This window comes from Anoplolepis gracilipes, chromosome 3 (genome assembly GCF_047496725.1).
Source record: "Anoplolepis gracilipes chromosome 3, ASM4749672v1, whole genome shotgun sequence".
Classification (NCBI taxonomy): Eukaryota; Metazoa; Arthropoda; class Insecta; order Hymenoptera; family Formicidae; genus Anoplolepis; species Anoplolepis gracilipes.
Genome location: NC_132972.1, coordinates 8,439,870 through 8,455,575, shown reverse-complemented (window position 1 = coordinate 8,455,575; position 15,706 = coordinate 8,439,870). Strand labels below are relative to the sequence as shown.

The 15,706-nt window shown below is 32.2% G+C and overlaps 1 protein-coding gene across 5 annotated transcripts in view; it reads left to right on the top strand.

Annotated features, from left to right (window-relative positions):
- Numb (NUMB endocytic adaptor protein) overlaps positions 1 to 15,706 on the top strand; it is a 69,438-nt gene that overhangs the window by 33,973 nt on the left and 19,759 nt on the right. For 3 of the 5 annotated variants that reach the window (XM_072888967.1, XM_072888965.1, XM_072888966.1), the window contains one exon: positions 2,012 to 2,052. Coding sequence is in view for 2 of the 5 variants with exons in the window: in XM_072888963.1 (XP_072745064.1) it covers positions 11,757 to 11,831 (75 nt within the window). In the remaining 3 variants the exon portion in view is untranslated. Of the gene's footprint in view, positions 1 to 2,011; positions 2,053 to 8,765; positions 11,832 to 15,706 lie in introns of those variants that run through there. The other 2 variants (XM_072888963.1, XM_072888964.1) reach the window with 2 other exon arrangements.

Below are 15,706 nucleotides of genomic sequence, written 5' to 3'. Positions count from 1 at the left end.
TAATTGCGGTTATATTAAAAAAATCTTTATCTTTTCTTTCTTTTCGAAACTACGTTTAATTCCTGCAATTGAGAGAGCACTATTTACATTAGATGATAAATAATTTATTTATTAGAAAATATAGGCTCAGTTAAAATTTTGTCGCACTTTTAACTTTAATTGACATACGCGTTCAATTAGTTTGCCGGAGTTGCGCTGAAATCGAAAGTGAGACATAACATCAAAAGCAGTATACCACCGATGAAAATGCGAGCACGCTGATTGCCGTTAGAACCAGCCTCGCGAGACGCACGCATATGTGTGATACATATATGTATGTATGTATGTATGTATGTATGTATGTATGTATGTACGCGTCCGCGTTCATATACGTACGAGTTCACCCCTATAAAATATTCCCATAGGAAAGGCCCACAGGGTGTCGTGGGAACGGTCGCGCTCGATATAAAGTGCCGTGCACATTTTTATGGGGCGCGTAGACGTTCAAGTAGCACGGGGATTCCTTTGTAACGAATCGACGACGAGTCTTCTCGCCTGGGAGTCGCGACATCGAGTCAATCCAAATGAGAATATATTTTTCTTCCCTCCTCCGAAAGCGTATCATGGGAGATGCAACTCCAATTTTCTGCATAGCGTCTCGCGCAGCGTGTCTCCAGCGAAATTCTTACTTTTATTCGCAAACGATATCTTACAATTAGATATATAAACTTTTACTTGAATTAGAACATGACTCGCAACATTTATAATATTTCAGTTTAATTTAAGTAATTCCAATTGATTAATAGTATTGAAGAGAAAGAGGGAAAATAATCCTCTTTTTCTCTTAACTTTCCTCTTTTTTTCTTTATTTTACTTTTTCAATACTACTATTTAATTTTGATATTAAAACTTTCGTAAAGCTAATGCTGTTCTAAAAATGAAATAATGTAGTCATAGTTCATATGCGAATTATTTGTTGAAGAATTATTATAAATTTTTATAAACATATTTATATATACACAACTTTTTCCAAAATTAAATTCTTTGAATTAGATTTTAAAAAATGTATACATTTTTCATTAACTTTTATTTATTTTATTATAAATTAAACACACACAAATTAATTAAATAAAAATGTTTTCTTAATTAATTTTATTTTAACAAAACATTTATTGTAATAAACTTAAAACTGTATTATTTTAATATAAAATGTTAAATCTAAGAAATAAAATCATTAATTTTTAATATGAATTCATTATAAGAAAGTGTTAAGTTTCAAGTTAATAAATTTTAGCACATTTGAGTTGACACATATATATATATATATATTACTATAAAATAATTTATTCTGACATGTTAGCTATTTAATTGCTAAATTTCAGAATATAAATCAGAATATAAAAGATTTATTTTTTCTCTTTCTTGTAAAATAAAGACGATAAATTACTGTTATCATCATTAAATCAAATACGCTATAAAGTTTTGAAAAAAATAGAGTATCATTGTCTATAAAGCCTGGTCATCTAAGGGTCATTAATTTCACGCTGCTTTGCACACATTTAAAACTACAAAAGCATTATCTAATTGAATTTTTTCCGGTAGCTATTTAAACGAATTTGTAAAACTCCTCTTTACTCCTATTAGCATTAAATATTAAAAATTTGTTATGATGTGATATGTATTAATTTTTCATAGATCATTTCTCTTTCAATTAATTATAAGTTTATATATTTTCTATTTACACAAATGTATTGCTTGTAAATTTAATTTGTTAATTTTCAGGCTGTTAACATTTTAACAAATCATTAACTAACTTATGATACATCATATAATTTTATAAATCTTATAAATTTTATAAAGGTTTACTTATAATTGCAATTTTGTTTTTTTTATAGTTTTAGATATTTTCTATTTAATGAAGCATTAACAATCAACTGATTGTGAGATAATTTCTACATATATATTAATACTAGTACATAATGACATGTGATTTTTCTCGCATCTGTGTAACATACAATTTCTATTTTTTCAGGTGAAAGCTGAATTGTTAGATCGGAATCTATAACATTTTCGGTGAGTTGTTAATTGTATCTCTATCAATATTCTTTAAAAATGAATTAATTTCTAGTATTGTCTTTTAATTCTAATGTTATATTTTCTCTATTTTAAAAGTATAAATGCAGAATAGCGAAGTAGGATAGTGATAGAATAGACAATAAAATCCAGACATCTGCTTAGGCATTTTGATTCATTTCCTGTACATTGGAATATCGATCACATGTGCTTCCAATGTTTATGATATACTCTTTATATAAAATTCTTGGCATGCGATTATATGGATAGATTTATTATATGGATAGATATAGATGCAAAAATAATAAAATGCAATGTGTATTATGATATTTATAAATATATTGAAAAAAAAAATAATATTGAATCAACATTTACATGGCATATTGATTGAATTAATAAAACAAATTATAGCTACAATAATATTGTTGATTCAACATTATTTTTTTCTGTGTAAACAATTACACATATATACTTTCTGTAGAAAAAGTATTCACAAATGTATAATACGTATGAAATACGTAAATATATAAATATTAAAAAAATGATTTAAAGAATTCAGTTAAAAGTTATATTTATTAAATTTTATTTTAATAAACAATATTGTGTAAAAAAATTTCTTTCATTACTCTTGATTAATCTATTATATATTGAAGTTATCTTGTCACGAATTAAAATATTAATAATGCTGTATTAAAATATGTGCTATATGTTGAAGGACTAAAGTTTGCAACGAAAAATGACTTTCATTCGTTCAGCATTAAAGTGAAATCGAATTCAAATTTATTCAAGGATTCTTAACGTGAATGATTTTCACCGTTTCCAGACTGTATTATATACATAATGTATATTATACTGTACAGTACCCATCATATATTTACATTTTGATGAAATTATTAAAAAATTTTTTTTTCTTTTTGAATTCTTAAAATTTTATATAACTATAATATGCATAGAAGATATAAGTGAATATATGATAAAATAAATATTTATATAATTTATTATATTTATTATATTTATATAATTTGGTTATATATTCAAAACTTAAAAAAAAAAGAAAACTAGCACAAACATTCTTAACATTTAAAAATATATAAGTTATTGTATTATAAAATATTATAAGTGCACTCACACATACATTGCAATTCTATATTTTAAAAAATAGTATAGATATTTTGTTATTTATAAATATTTTTACTTCCTTGCCAATTTAAAAACTTAACACTCTGAATAAGGAACATTTCTATTTATTCGACGTTGAAATATTTTACCGTTAATTCCTATGTTAATTGAGGTGATAGGTGATCATTAAGTCTCTACTGCAGATTGATTAAATTATCATTAGCATAAGGTCCAATAATTTCCGCTGAAATTTTGCTGATACATTATATTTGCGAATGCATTGTATGAAATGCACTCGCGATTATGTAAAGTACACTTTGAATTTTATCGAAACTTATTTGCCAAACTACCTGTTTGTTGAATGTTCGCGAAGCGTTCACTCATGAAACGAAGATCAATTTATCTGCCCGATTAGCGTTTGACGACGCGCGGGAGGCCAATGACGAAATGTTATGCTTCGTTAATTGCCATAACCCGATTTCACATTGCGATTAAGCGTATGTATACTCATCTATCCCCGTGTACAAATAACAATGCTATTCATGGCTCCATTATTATACGGCACTCATTGTGTGAACCATGCACACCGAAGGAAAGGGACGGTTATGGGGCCTTGACTCAGAATTCCCATGACAGATCCTCCGTCTTCTTTCGCAATCCGTTTTACGGCGAAACGGCATCTTTCACAGTAAGAAGCAATAAGATACAGGAACGATTTACATCTTATCTATAATATATCGAGTGAGTTTGATTTCCTCCCATCTTCTTTCGTGACAATCGAAACTATTGACTGGATCCGGAATTGTCAATTCCCACGGATATTTTTTTGTCCGTTTAAAGTGCCCATCGGATAATACTTAAAAGACTATGTTTACGTCATGTCTAATTTACTGAATCGCCGTTGATTTGCAGTAAGAAGTGAGTAACGGTAGAGAAGAAAGCGTTCATTAGCGCGCAATCTCTTAACCGGCGAAACAGCCACATTGAAAACAAAGGCAACCGTCAAGTAAAATGAATAAGGCCTTGTTACTCTGTTGTATAATTTACAGGGTGTTATTAACACGGATAAGACATTTCTCTGCAACACAGCAACTTCTTTATTAAGACTGTACGTGATTACGCTATATGACATTTATCAAACATAAATGCTAGCCTTGCGTAACTAATGTCATCATGAAAACTATTAATTACATTTATATAATTAGTACAAATAGAAAAAAAGAATTGAAAAAAATTTATTATCGAACCTTAAATAAGTCGAATGAAAAACGGAAGATATTAAAGACCATCACTGTAATATACATGCGATATTTACAGTTTATCTGTGAGTTTATTACAACTACATGCGATGTTCGTTAGAAAATGTCGTTTACGATCGAACGATTTAATTTCTTCGAACTGACCTGTTAAAATTTAATCGTTGTGGAAAGCAAACGCAATACCTGCATTGCAATTAGCAAACACGTTAAACGCGTCAAACATTCTAGCGAATGATCGCCCCCATCTAGTTAGCAGTATGCCAACGGATACGCGTAATGAATAAATTTTAATTGGGAACGCGATTCTCTTTCTCTCTCTGTATCTGTCCTCTCTCTCTATTCATACGTCGCACTGTCGTACTGCCTCGTCAATCTCGCTACGATATTAATCGGATTTCGTGCAAATATGCACACGACTTGACCGTTTTCATTTTAAGAATTGATAGAGTTCTCTGACTTTTCCTTAAACAAGAATTTCTGTTGTAATTAAATATAAAAAAATGAAAACCAAAATATTTATCTATTATAATTTGAAAATAAAAACAACTCACAGTTTATTTAATTAATACTCTCTAATATCTACATTGAGGAAATTTTAATAATAAATAGAAGTAATCTTATGGAAATAATCTGTTTTAATTACAATATTACATAATATAATTATTTTGCCTAATATAATTATAATTGAATGTATTAAAATAATTTTTTAGATTTTTGAGCAAACATTGTTATTGTACAATGTGATGTAGAAATATTTAAGCTTTAAATGACGTTTGCAATATTGTATCTATTTAGAAAAGCGTTTGAGAATCGAGGGAGCTTGCTGTGCTTTAATTAATTGTCGAAGTAGGATAATTACGCCCGAAACTCTCCGACAATGGGCAGACGGTATGTGTATCGGAGCACATGCCTTCGTATCGGTACCTGCCAGTTCGATATGCATGGGAATATACCGGCATGTGGTTTTGTCGCGGCCATATGGCGCATCCGTGAACGCACGTGCGAGAGAGAATAGAAAGGCGCGCATTTTTTATATAGAACGTTATAGTCTCTCATGAAGAAACATTCACGCTATTAAAAACTATGAGAGTATACGTTGATACAATTGTAACAAATTTATCAATATTTTAATAATAATTTTAACAGAATGCTGTTTTGAAGGCACATTAAAAGTACAAATATGTCTTTTTATTAAAAGGATTATCTTCTTTTTATAATTGAATGTAAGAATAAAAATTGTATATTTGTAATGAGATATATTCAATGAAATTATTCGCGATAAAATTTATTCGGTTGCGAACAGACGGTTAAAGTGACATAATGCACTTTTGTATAAAATGTAAGTACCCGTCTATTGACACAGACAGATTTTGCAATAGTATGTTATACTCCCAAAACCGGTACCGACAACATTCTCACACCTGCAAACAACACGCTATAACTTAGTCGAGTGAGCATTTTAAACTTGCTTATACGTGATTATAATTTATATATGAATACATCTAATCTGATCAATATCTTTATTATGTTTTTTAAATTCGCATTTATAATAATTAAAATATTACAATGTAATATGAACGTGTATTGTAAATGAATACTTTTTGCAAAAATCTCAAATATGCAATGATCTCAATGTAAATGTTCAAATTTTAGCAGCTTAAAAATATTAGAAAGCTTATGCTCTCGAAAGTTTTCTCTGTTAAAAGAAATTATTTTCGTTTAATTTACGAGATGATTTAGCATTCGATATGAAAAACAATATGAAAAAGTAAGAGTTGACATTGTAGATCAATGTAATTTTCAGTATTTTTATAGTTTAAAATATACAATTTCAAACATCTCTTAAAAGCTTTCAGAATCTCTTTTTTTTTTACCTGTATCATAAACTTAATAGACACTCTTTGTATGTTTTACATTCTATTTATATGTATATTTTTCCCATTTCTAGGGATTTGCATGTTTTACAATTATAAGCATTATATTTGTAGAGCTCCTGGAAAATATAATTTTTGGATAACTTGTTAAAGATAAGAATTTAAATATATCTAATTATTAATTATTTCTTAATATTGATGTTATTATTTTTGCAATTTTAATATTATCCACCAATCAAATATTAAAGACCCACAAATTCGCACAACCATAAAGGGTATACTAACGTATAGGGTGCTACCGAAATAGCAATGTAATCACAGTTGCAGGTCTCGTGAAAGGATGTTGGGAGTCGCCCTTCGATCGGCGAGACGCAAGTGCACCTACCGTTCGTTACTCTTTACACCTGTGCTCACACATAGCGCTCCGGTATTTCGAGTGTGCGTGCGTTACGACGTATTGTGAAACTCCCGTATATACGTATCGTGCGTAATGTAAAAAAAAAGTCCGACCGAAATAGTCGCAGCTGGGCGACGCGCCATTGCGGTTCACGACCTTTTTCGAAGCGGCCGCGGAGATTTTTGCCGCACGCAGAAGGGACATAGCAAACATCGTCGTGTGTTAAAATAGCACGTTATACCAATTGCTACAATATAGTCATATATGTGTGTCAAGTAAAAGAAAGATAAAAGACGAGACATTTAACTTTGTTGGTCAAAGTTATTTGTGTTGACAAAAATAGAGTCCGACATTCATGTTTTATATTCTTCAGGGTTGTAAACAAAAAAAAAAAAAAAAAAAAAAAAGACATTTATTTTTCAGGATTGGAAAATAATTTTGATCCGTTTAAAAATAGCTTTTTATATTTCCATTGAAAATTTTTCGTAATGTTAGGAAAACAAAAAACACGTATTTGAATCTTTTATTTATCTATATCTTTTAGAAAGCTGTATCTTTTTTATATATATTTTAGACTTTTTTAAAAAGTTTTTATCATGTGCTGTGATCTCAAATCACCATTATTAATAATTTTAACAAAGTTATTAACCGCTTCTTTTAAGATTGATTGAATGAAAACGTAGATTCTTTAAGATTCAATGTGATATACTTTATTAAATGTAGACGGTCTCTAGAACAAACTTCCTGTATTTAATACCCGTATTTGGCTTTTGAAATATCGAAGACGTAGGAGAGCAAAGGCAGATGTTGAGTTTCTTTCGTCATCTTTGTCACGCGCTCTTATACGGGAAATAAATCTACGTATCACAGCTGCTTAGAGAAAAAACGGAAACGCATTGAGAAATTTTAGTATCATTAATTGTTACTTATATCTTACTTAATTAAATATTAAGGCATGTACATCAAACTTGCTTGAAGTCTCATTTGAATTTAATAAAAAATACGATCTATAGTCTTAAATACATCAACTTTAAACTGTGTGAAATATTAAATAATCATAATATTTAATAATCTTTTTTTACGTTTTATTTTTAATATAATCAGTTAATTATTCTTAACCTGATTTCCAGTTTAAATCATTATTTGATATTTTGCTTTTATATTCTTCTCGTTATGAAGCATTAAATTTCAGCATCTTCGATCTTGATGAGTGAAATTAAATTTTTACAAATTGCAATTTTTTTTTATTTCACCAATTGCGCTCTGTGCATTTTCAATTATAATTTGCGTAATGAAAAGGATTTGTTTCGCAAATATAAAAGATAATTAATTCGAAACGTCATAAGTTTTCGATATTTTTCATCCTTGAATTGATATATCCAAAACCAAAACTGATTCTGAGCGGAGAGAGACGCGTTGGACTCTGCGATAAACTTCTCTCGGTCATGTCTCAGCAGATGTACGAGCATTTGCCGCAGCAGCTGCTTCTCTCATTGCCGTAAACTTCAAACATCCACCCCGGCTCTTCGTTTCGAATTGACCTCGAACTCTCTAACATCCCTGGTTTCGGTAGCCTAACGTCGAATGCAAAAGATTGCAGTAATAATATCTGGATCGCGCCGATGTAAATTTCTCCGAGCTCGCAGCTCGAGAACCGAGCCCGGATCGTCTTCGAAAGGTGTAATCAGGCGAGAAACCGGTTTTACATGATTGAACCTCGAACGGAAAGTCGATGGTCGGGGTACTGCTGACACTAGCTATATCCCTGAGATCCGCAAAGCAGGGAAAAGAAAACAACTTGGATCTGACTCGAGCTAAGGCGTTCATTCGTTGGAAAGAAAAGGAAGGACTGACTTGTATTCGGTTGCTTTCAAAACAGGGTTGTACTTTGTACTACATACGTTCCTGAAATTTTATATAAAATATGCTGCTTGTATGCCATATGCTGTATACATATTTATACACAAGCGTTTGTAAAAGATGTTATGAAACAGTTCATAGTTTTAGTTATAATTTTTTATTTCATAAAATTATAAGAAGAAATAAAAAACACGTACCTATATAAAAAAAGAATAACACAATTCTGTAAAATTTATTTAAGCTTATTATTGGCAAAAGAAATTTTTCAATGAAGGACTGTAAAAAATGTAGAAACATTTATAGAGAAAAATCGAGGACTGGAATTCAAAAAAAATTACATATAAAAATACAATCTTATCTCAGATATAATCATAAAATATAGGACATTGACGTGACAATATTTTTAATATACTACAGAATTATTAAAAAATGAATATTATGATAAAGCTTCTTCATAAAGGAAGGGTCTTGTAGTTCTATATCTGTCCCTGGCAAGCGACAGTAAGTGGGATAGAGTGACCTGGGCCCGTTGGACCCTCGGCATTCGCGTCTGTGGAGTCTCTCAGGGAGGGTTATCCGTTGGGGCAGGGTTCGCTTGTGCCGGAAAATATATACCGAACAAAGTCTCCTCGTACACCGGATACTGGATCCGGTGAAAGTCCGCAATGTTGCGTCGCGTCGTTCTTCGTGGCAAAAGTGCGACAGCGCGACGATGTACGCCTTTCAAATCTGAATTTTATTGACAAGTGCTCGTTCAAGTTCCACGTTTCTCGTTAAATCGCTTCGTTGTTGAATCATCTACCTGTGTGTCACTCGTGAGTCCCCGTCCAGATGGCGTGTTCGTTATTGCATGAAAACGTTGAGCGTTCATTTGAAAGTCGTAGGCATCACCCATTGGATTACCTGACAAATTCTTCTCTGCCTGAATTATCCTTCATTTTTTAAACCCGAATATTTTTTCTAATATTTTTTAATGACTTATACTTCGTTGCTGTGAGTTGGTTATTTGGATGGTTCATCGGTGCTGTGCGGTCTCTCCTTCCTTTTATTCGCTTCATTAGACAAATTTGAAGCGGAAAGAAGTGATGGATGATTTTTTCGAGAGTGATTCTTCCGAAAAATGATCAATTGATTGACGGATTCTACGAAGAGTCAAACGTACTTTTTACAGTTCCGGTGGGGTCGCCGGAAGTAGCTGAGCGTGACGACGACAGGGCTAACGGAAAAACGTGGGAACTCGCATCGTCCAGCCCTGCTCCATTAGTTGGCACACGTTAAACGAGCTCGTGAATAATTGCATTATACACTTTGCGACTAATGTTGCTCTATCGCGGGAAAACTTCCATCGCGAGCTGCTATCGCATTTAAGTCTTCCTCGTATCGCTAATATAAACGAAGACGAGTACAGCAAAAAGAGTCGTACGGAGGGAAGAAAGAAAAAAAAAAAAGAAAATAACGGAAGAGATCAACTTGTTTGTTGTTGAGGTAATGCCTTAATTGCCTTGTCGAAAGCACTCAACGGCTATTCAATTAGATGGATGGGAAAACATTGTATCGATTAAACTGTGAAAGACCCGCGATAAGGAAATTCGCAAGAGAACGAGTTCATAAAATACGCCAAAGTCTCCTTCCGTCGTGACCTTATTAATTAGCGCATTAAGGCGGTGTGAAGTCAATTTAATTGAATGTGCGCGAGGTATCTCTCGAACTCCGAGAGGGAAGATCCAACTACAGGGCGATCAAATATATCGGATATTCGAAAGTTAAATGGAGTTAGTTCTAGTCTCAAATGAGTCTTTAACCGTCCGACTAAATTTTTCATTTATACAATCGAATAATTTGCAACGTGATTCGAAAAATTCGCATTAGAATTGCCTTAGAAGATCGCACGACGTCGATTAAAGTAAGATAAAAACAAAATATTTTAAAGAGCAGGAGGAGCATGATCGTAATTCACGATGGTCTTTGCAGTAATAGACATATTGAGGACGCACGCAATCATCGTTTAAAAATAACAAAACAGATAGAGATCGCTAAGGAAGCATCTTCACACAAGACAAAGCTCACTGCATTGTAGCCTGGCCTGGCGTGCAGTAGAAGACGCGGTTTCCCGCTGTTTGTTCGCGGAGGTGTTCCGTGGTATCTGTCTGCGATCTGCAGGTCGAAAAGAGATAGAGCGAAGGCATTCGGAGAGGAGGACTCAGTCGCGAGACCAGAAACGGAGAGAGAGAGAGAGAGAGAGAGAGAGACTGATCGGAATCCCACTCTTCCCTAGGTAGAATCTGTGACGTCAGCCTGGAGTAAGTTGTGTGACCAGTTTGCTGGTAAAAAGAAGCAAAAGAGCAGAAGAAAAGGAAAGAATAAAAAGAGGAAGGAGAACGGGAGAAATAGGAGGAGGCAATAGTCTTCTCTCTCATATTCACATTCGCGTTTTTACCAGTCGACTCTTTCTAAAGCATCTCGCGCCGCCATGTCATCCGCGCATCACGACATCCATCAGCAGCAGTAACGCGTTTGCCCCTACTTCTCTCTTCTCTCTTCTCTCTCTATATGTCTTTTCGCGGCATCCATTCAGTGGCCGTTGTGCCGGACTAAAATTACCCTGGTCGGCTGATCGCTGCGGTTTAAGCGCGAGTGGAGTGCTGGCTCCAGCGTGGAACGTTTCGGAGCTGATCGCGACGAGGAGGCGCATCTTGATGGCGGTTGTGATGCATCGATTGTGTGAAACAGACGTCGCGTAACACCGGGACCAGTGATATAATCGTTTTGTGATATGATCGACAAGTCCTGCGTTTGGTGTCACTCTTGACGGGAAGTGTACGTCATTCCGAACGGCTGATGAATAATACAGGCATCCGGAGTCTATATAGTAGCAGAGGTGAAAGAGACCGAAAGGTCATCGGTTGAGGAATCGATGTATAGACTCACGTAGTGCTTGCAGTGGATCTCTTCAAAACCTCGTCAAGACGTTTGGAAGATCTTGAAGAGAAATTTCGATTTTTCTCTCTCTCTCTCTCTCTTTTTCTTTCTCTTCCCGCGTGTAAAAGATCATTCCTGTCATATTAGTGGATATCGTTAGTTGGATACCGCGAATGGTTCATCAACGGATACGTGAAACTGCCAACGATTCGTTGTATTTGGATACTTGAAGCGGGTGGATACTGCTCATCGTGAAAACATCGCCACTAGAGAGAAATGGGAAACCACCCATCCGCCCACCAGCCACTCGAGAGGGCTACCAGCCATGCTGGAAATGGTCTTCGTCTCTCGGTACGTTGTCAGTGTTGGTTTTACGTCAACTGTAACGTTTACGGCTACTTGCGCGTGCTCCACTAGTATCTGCGATATGAGACAAAACTGTCGTCCACGTGCACACACGTGACGCCTACAACTACAATATTGCTTGGGGTATTTCACTCAAATTGCATTAAACTGTAAGATAATATCTATTGGCATCATCCCCTTTTAGTGCCACAATTTCTCGTCTAAAATTTCATAAATATGGAATTATTTAAAACCACGAATAAAAAAAAGTAAACGTACAGATTTTAATTTAGTTCAAGTGCATTTTAATGTACTTTTAACTTGAGATTTGAATTTATCTAGCTTTATCGAAATATTCAACATGATAGCTCAAAGCTTGTGAAAAAAGGAGTACTCAATAATCCGATATTTAATCAAATTCTTGCACACAGGACAAATTATCTCAGAATACAGAGAATACGTTCCTAAAGTTTGATATATCACAGAACAACCTACATTGCGATTTAATTAAAGTGAAGAGAATACATTTATTTTCAAAATAGATCGTGTCCTATTGAATTTTTCGTATACATACTTCTTTCAAATATATCAAATAGGTTTATAAATTAATTCTGCAATTTTAATTTCTTTTCTTATGATATTACTTTCCGTATATACTTTACACATTCATAAAAAAAAGAAATGAAGAAAAATCTTGACTAAAAAACCATTATTAAAAAGAGTAGATGAAATAAATTTTATTCTCTTTAATAGAATTTGGATTTGTTAATTTTTACATTATATTATCTTTGGATTTGTTATTCTTCATATTATATTATGAGAGATATTTAATTTTTTTTTATTATTTTTTATATATTAAGTCGCTCATAAAATTGATAAATACTCATAGTCTTTTTATATTTTTTATATTAATTTATCATCTTTTTATGTATCTTTTAATTTGCAAAAAATTAATTGTTATATAATATTCTTTTTATCATTTCTAAAACTCTCACAAACACAGTTTTGATTGTCAATCTTGCTTTATTATGAATGAACTAAAATTCTTTTATATGTAACCAAAATACTACAAGATTTACATTATAGTACAGTTTATTTTTTATTTTTTTTACTTTTATTTTTACTTATTTATAATTGTATAATTTTATGCTGTCATCGCTATAACAAAATCCATGAATATTAGTATGAATCGTAAATTGCATGGTCATGACGTGACTATCAACTTTTTCCTTTCAAGTGTTTTGCGAACAAGCATATGAAGGGACGGTTTATTCCACGCTTCATAAAATCCGAGATTTGCAGCCGTCGGAAATGACGGTTTGCTCTTCTTATTGCTTCCATTTTTCACCCTTCATCGCGCTCCACACATGCATCCTTATTTCGTATTTCGTTCTCGCAATCTTCTACATATAGTGAATTATGTGGTTGTTCCTATATATCTTAGATATTAACCTTTATTCTGTAGTGGTAGGTTATTTTTGTCCGCGATTTTTCTAACAACGTCAAATTTCTTAAAAATGAATAATTATAAAATAATATATTTAAGTAAATTATTTTTCAAATTTATTATTTTAATCTTTATTTAGAAAGTTTATTAATTTTTCAAATTTTTAAAAAATACTTTTATCAATAAATTTATTAAAAATACGCTGTGACCCAGCTGTACGGTTACAAGATGCCAAAAATAACAGTAAGGAATAAAGATTAAAGATGTTTATTTTTTCTTCTTTTCTTTTGAATGTTTAATACAATTTATTATAGCTTTTATTTATTTTTATGTCATAATATATAACCAATATTTATATCACAACTATATAAAATATTTATTTATTCAGACAAAATATAGATTTTTAACAAATTTAATAATATTTTTTTACTTTAGAGAATATTAAGATTGCAACGATTTTTGTATAGATTATTTTTCGTATAATTTTAATGACACTCTGTATTAAATTCTCATTTTCTTGTTTCTTTTCAGAAGCATGACACTTTTTAGCAACTTTGGTCCCAAAAGTATAATTTGTAGAACTTTTATAACTTTGTTAAAAATTAATGAAAATGGATAAAGGTGGAATAAAATCGAATATTCGTTTCTAATATTACTGTCTACACATCTAAAGTATTTCTGATAACGAGAAACTTCATTAATCAGTAGACGTGACGTCAATCGCACCGGTCGTAGCACGACTAATATATCATTTTCGTTACATTGGACGTTTTGTGTCATCATGAACATTACAATTAGCTTGTGAGAATTCGATTTCCGTGACAATCGCACATTCTCATGCGCTTAGACAGACCTGACGCAGATTCTAGGTACTCTTTGAGACTGTCAATGCGCTATACGAATTATATAAGCTCGTGTATCGCACTTTGTGAATCCCCATTTCATAGACGGAGTGACGCACTTCATGCATGACGGTTTCTCAACAGCGAAAATGACGGTACAACGAGGTGCGGTTGACGCTCGCGTTTCAATGACCTTTGCTGGCCGAGCACGTGTCAGGTTTGGCTCAACCGAATCGGCATTTCGTTCATCGAATACCATAACATTCAATTTATCGTTGCGAAAAGCTTGCGTCTGCAACATGCCACGCATAGTAAGAGCCAAAAATACAATTTCGCAGTCAAAAAACAATTTATATCAAAAAACAATTTATATGTATATATGTACATACGTGTTACACGAGTATCTATCACGCGAATGAAGTACACGAGTAACTTTCATGCAATGGAGATTATTCTATTAGAATGTTTAATAAGATTTAATAAGATTTCTTTTCTTTTTGCATAATAACAATGAAAAGTAATTTAAACTTCCTTTTTCCAGAATGTGGTTTTTACTTTGATCTCTTCATTTTTTTAAGACTTGTCAGTATTGCATAGTCTTCTTTTATTATATTATTTTCTACAAAGAGACATATTTAATTTATATTTAAATTTTCAATCTTTTTTAAAAGTATATCATATTCGTAACAAATACATTGTGATAGTTATATATTAATACTTGCATATTTAAATACTTAAATACATAATTTAATTTAATTTAAATTTATAAAGTATTTTAATATTAAAACAACTTTAAAAAATTATTATTGTAAATGTTTTTACATATCTGATTATTGTAAAGTATTTTGAAATATTTATTTTGTTATAAATACGCAATAAAATGTACAAAAAGGGTTTTCAAACATTGTTTATAATAATCTAATTCAAGAAATTTATAGTAAAATTTAAGATATTATTAAAATTGTGCGAAAATATTTCACATTTCACTCCGAAAACATATATGTACACTGTTTATGAAACATGAATGCATTTTATAAAGTTGAGAAGAAAATTATACTTTCATCACTTTGATGTAACAAGAAGATGATACAGCACAAAACAAAAAAAATGTACGTCTATTGTATAAATTATCTGTATAAACCGAAAAAAGGTACGATTTAGTAAGTCTGGAAATTTTTTCTGCGTGAAAAAAGTTCCGCTGTGGCTTTATTTTGTAAAAAAGCAAGTGATATTTACCAGGAAAAATAAGCAAACAAGCGTCAGATTTTTTAGCTGAATTTACCATGTATTTCTTGCGACGAAAATGCTTTTGCCCTGTCACTTCGTTGGTATTTAATCCCGCTAGGAAGCAAATGAAATAGTTTAAGACTGCCATGGCAAGACATTTGACGAACATAGAAATGTCTGAATCTCGCGCCGACATCTCCCTCGATTTTGTCGTGCAGTCTAATTACGTGATGTTCGTTACGCGCAAATTAGCAGAATTATTCGATTACGTCGAGACGGCGAAAATCTCATTTCCTGCCAAGTGGACTAGTGCAACATTCGATTTAATGTCGCGACGTCGAACGGTTCATCTTCCATTTTCACGC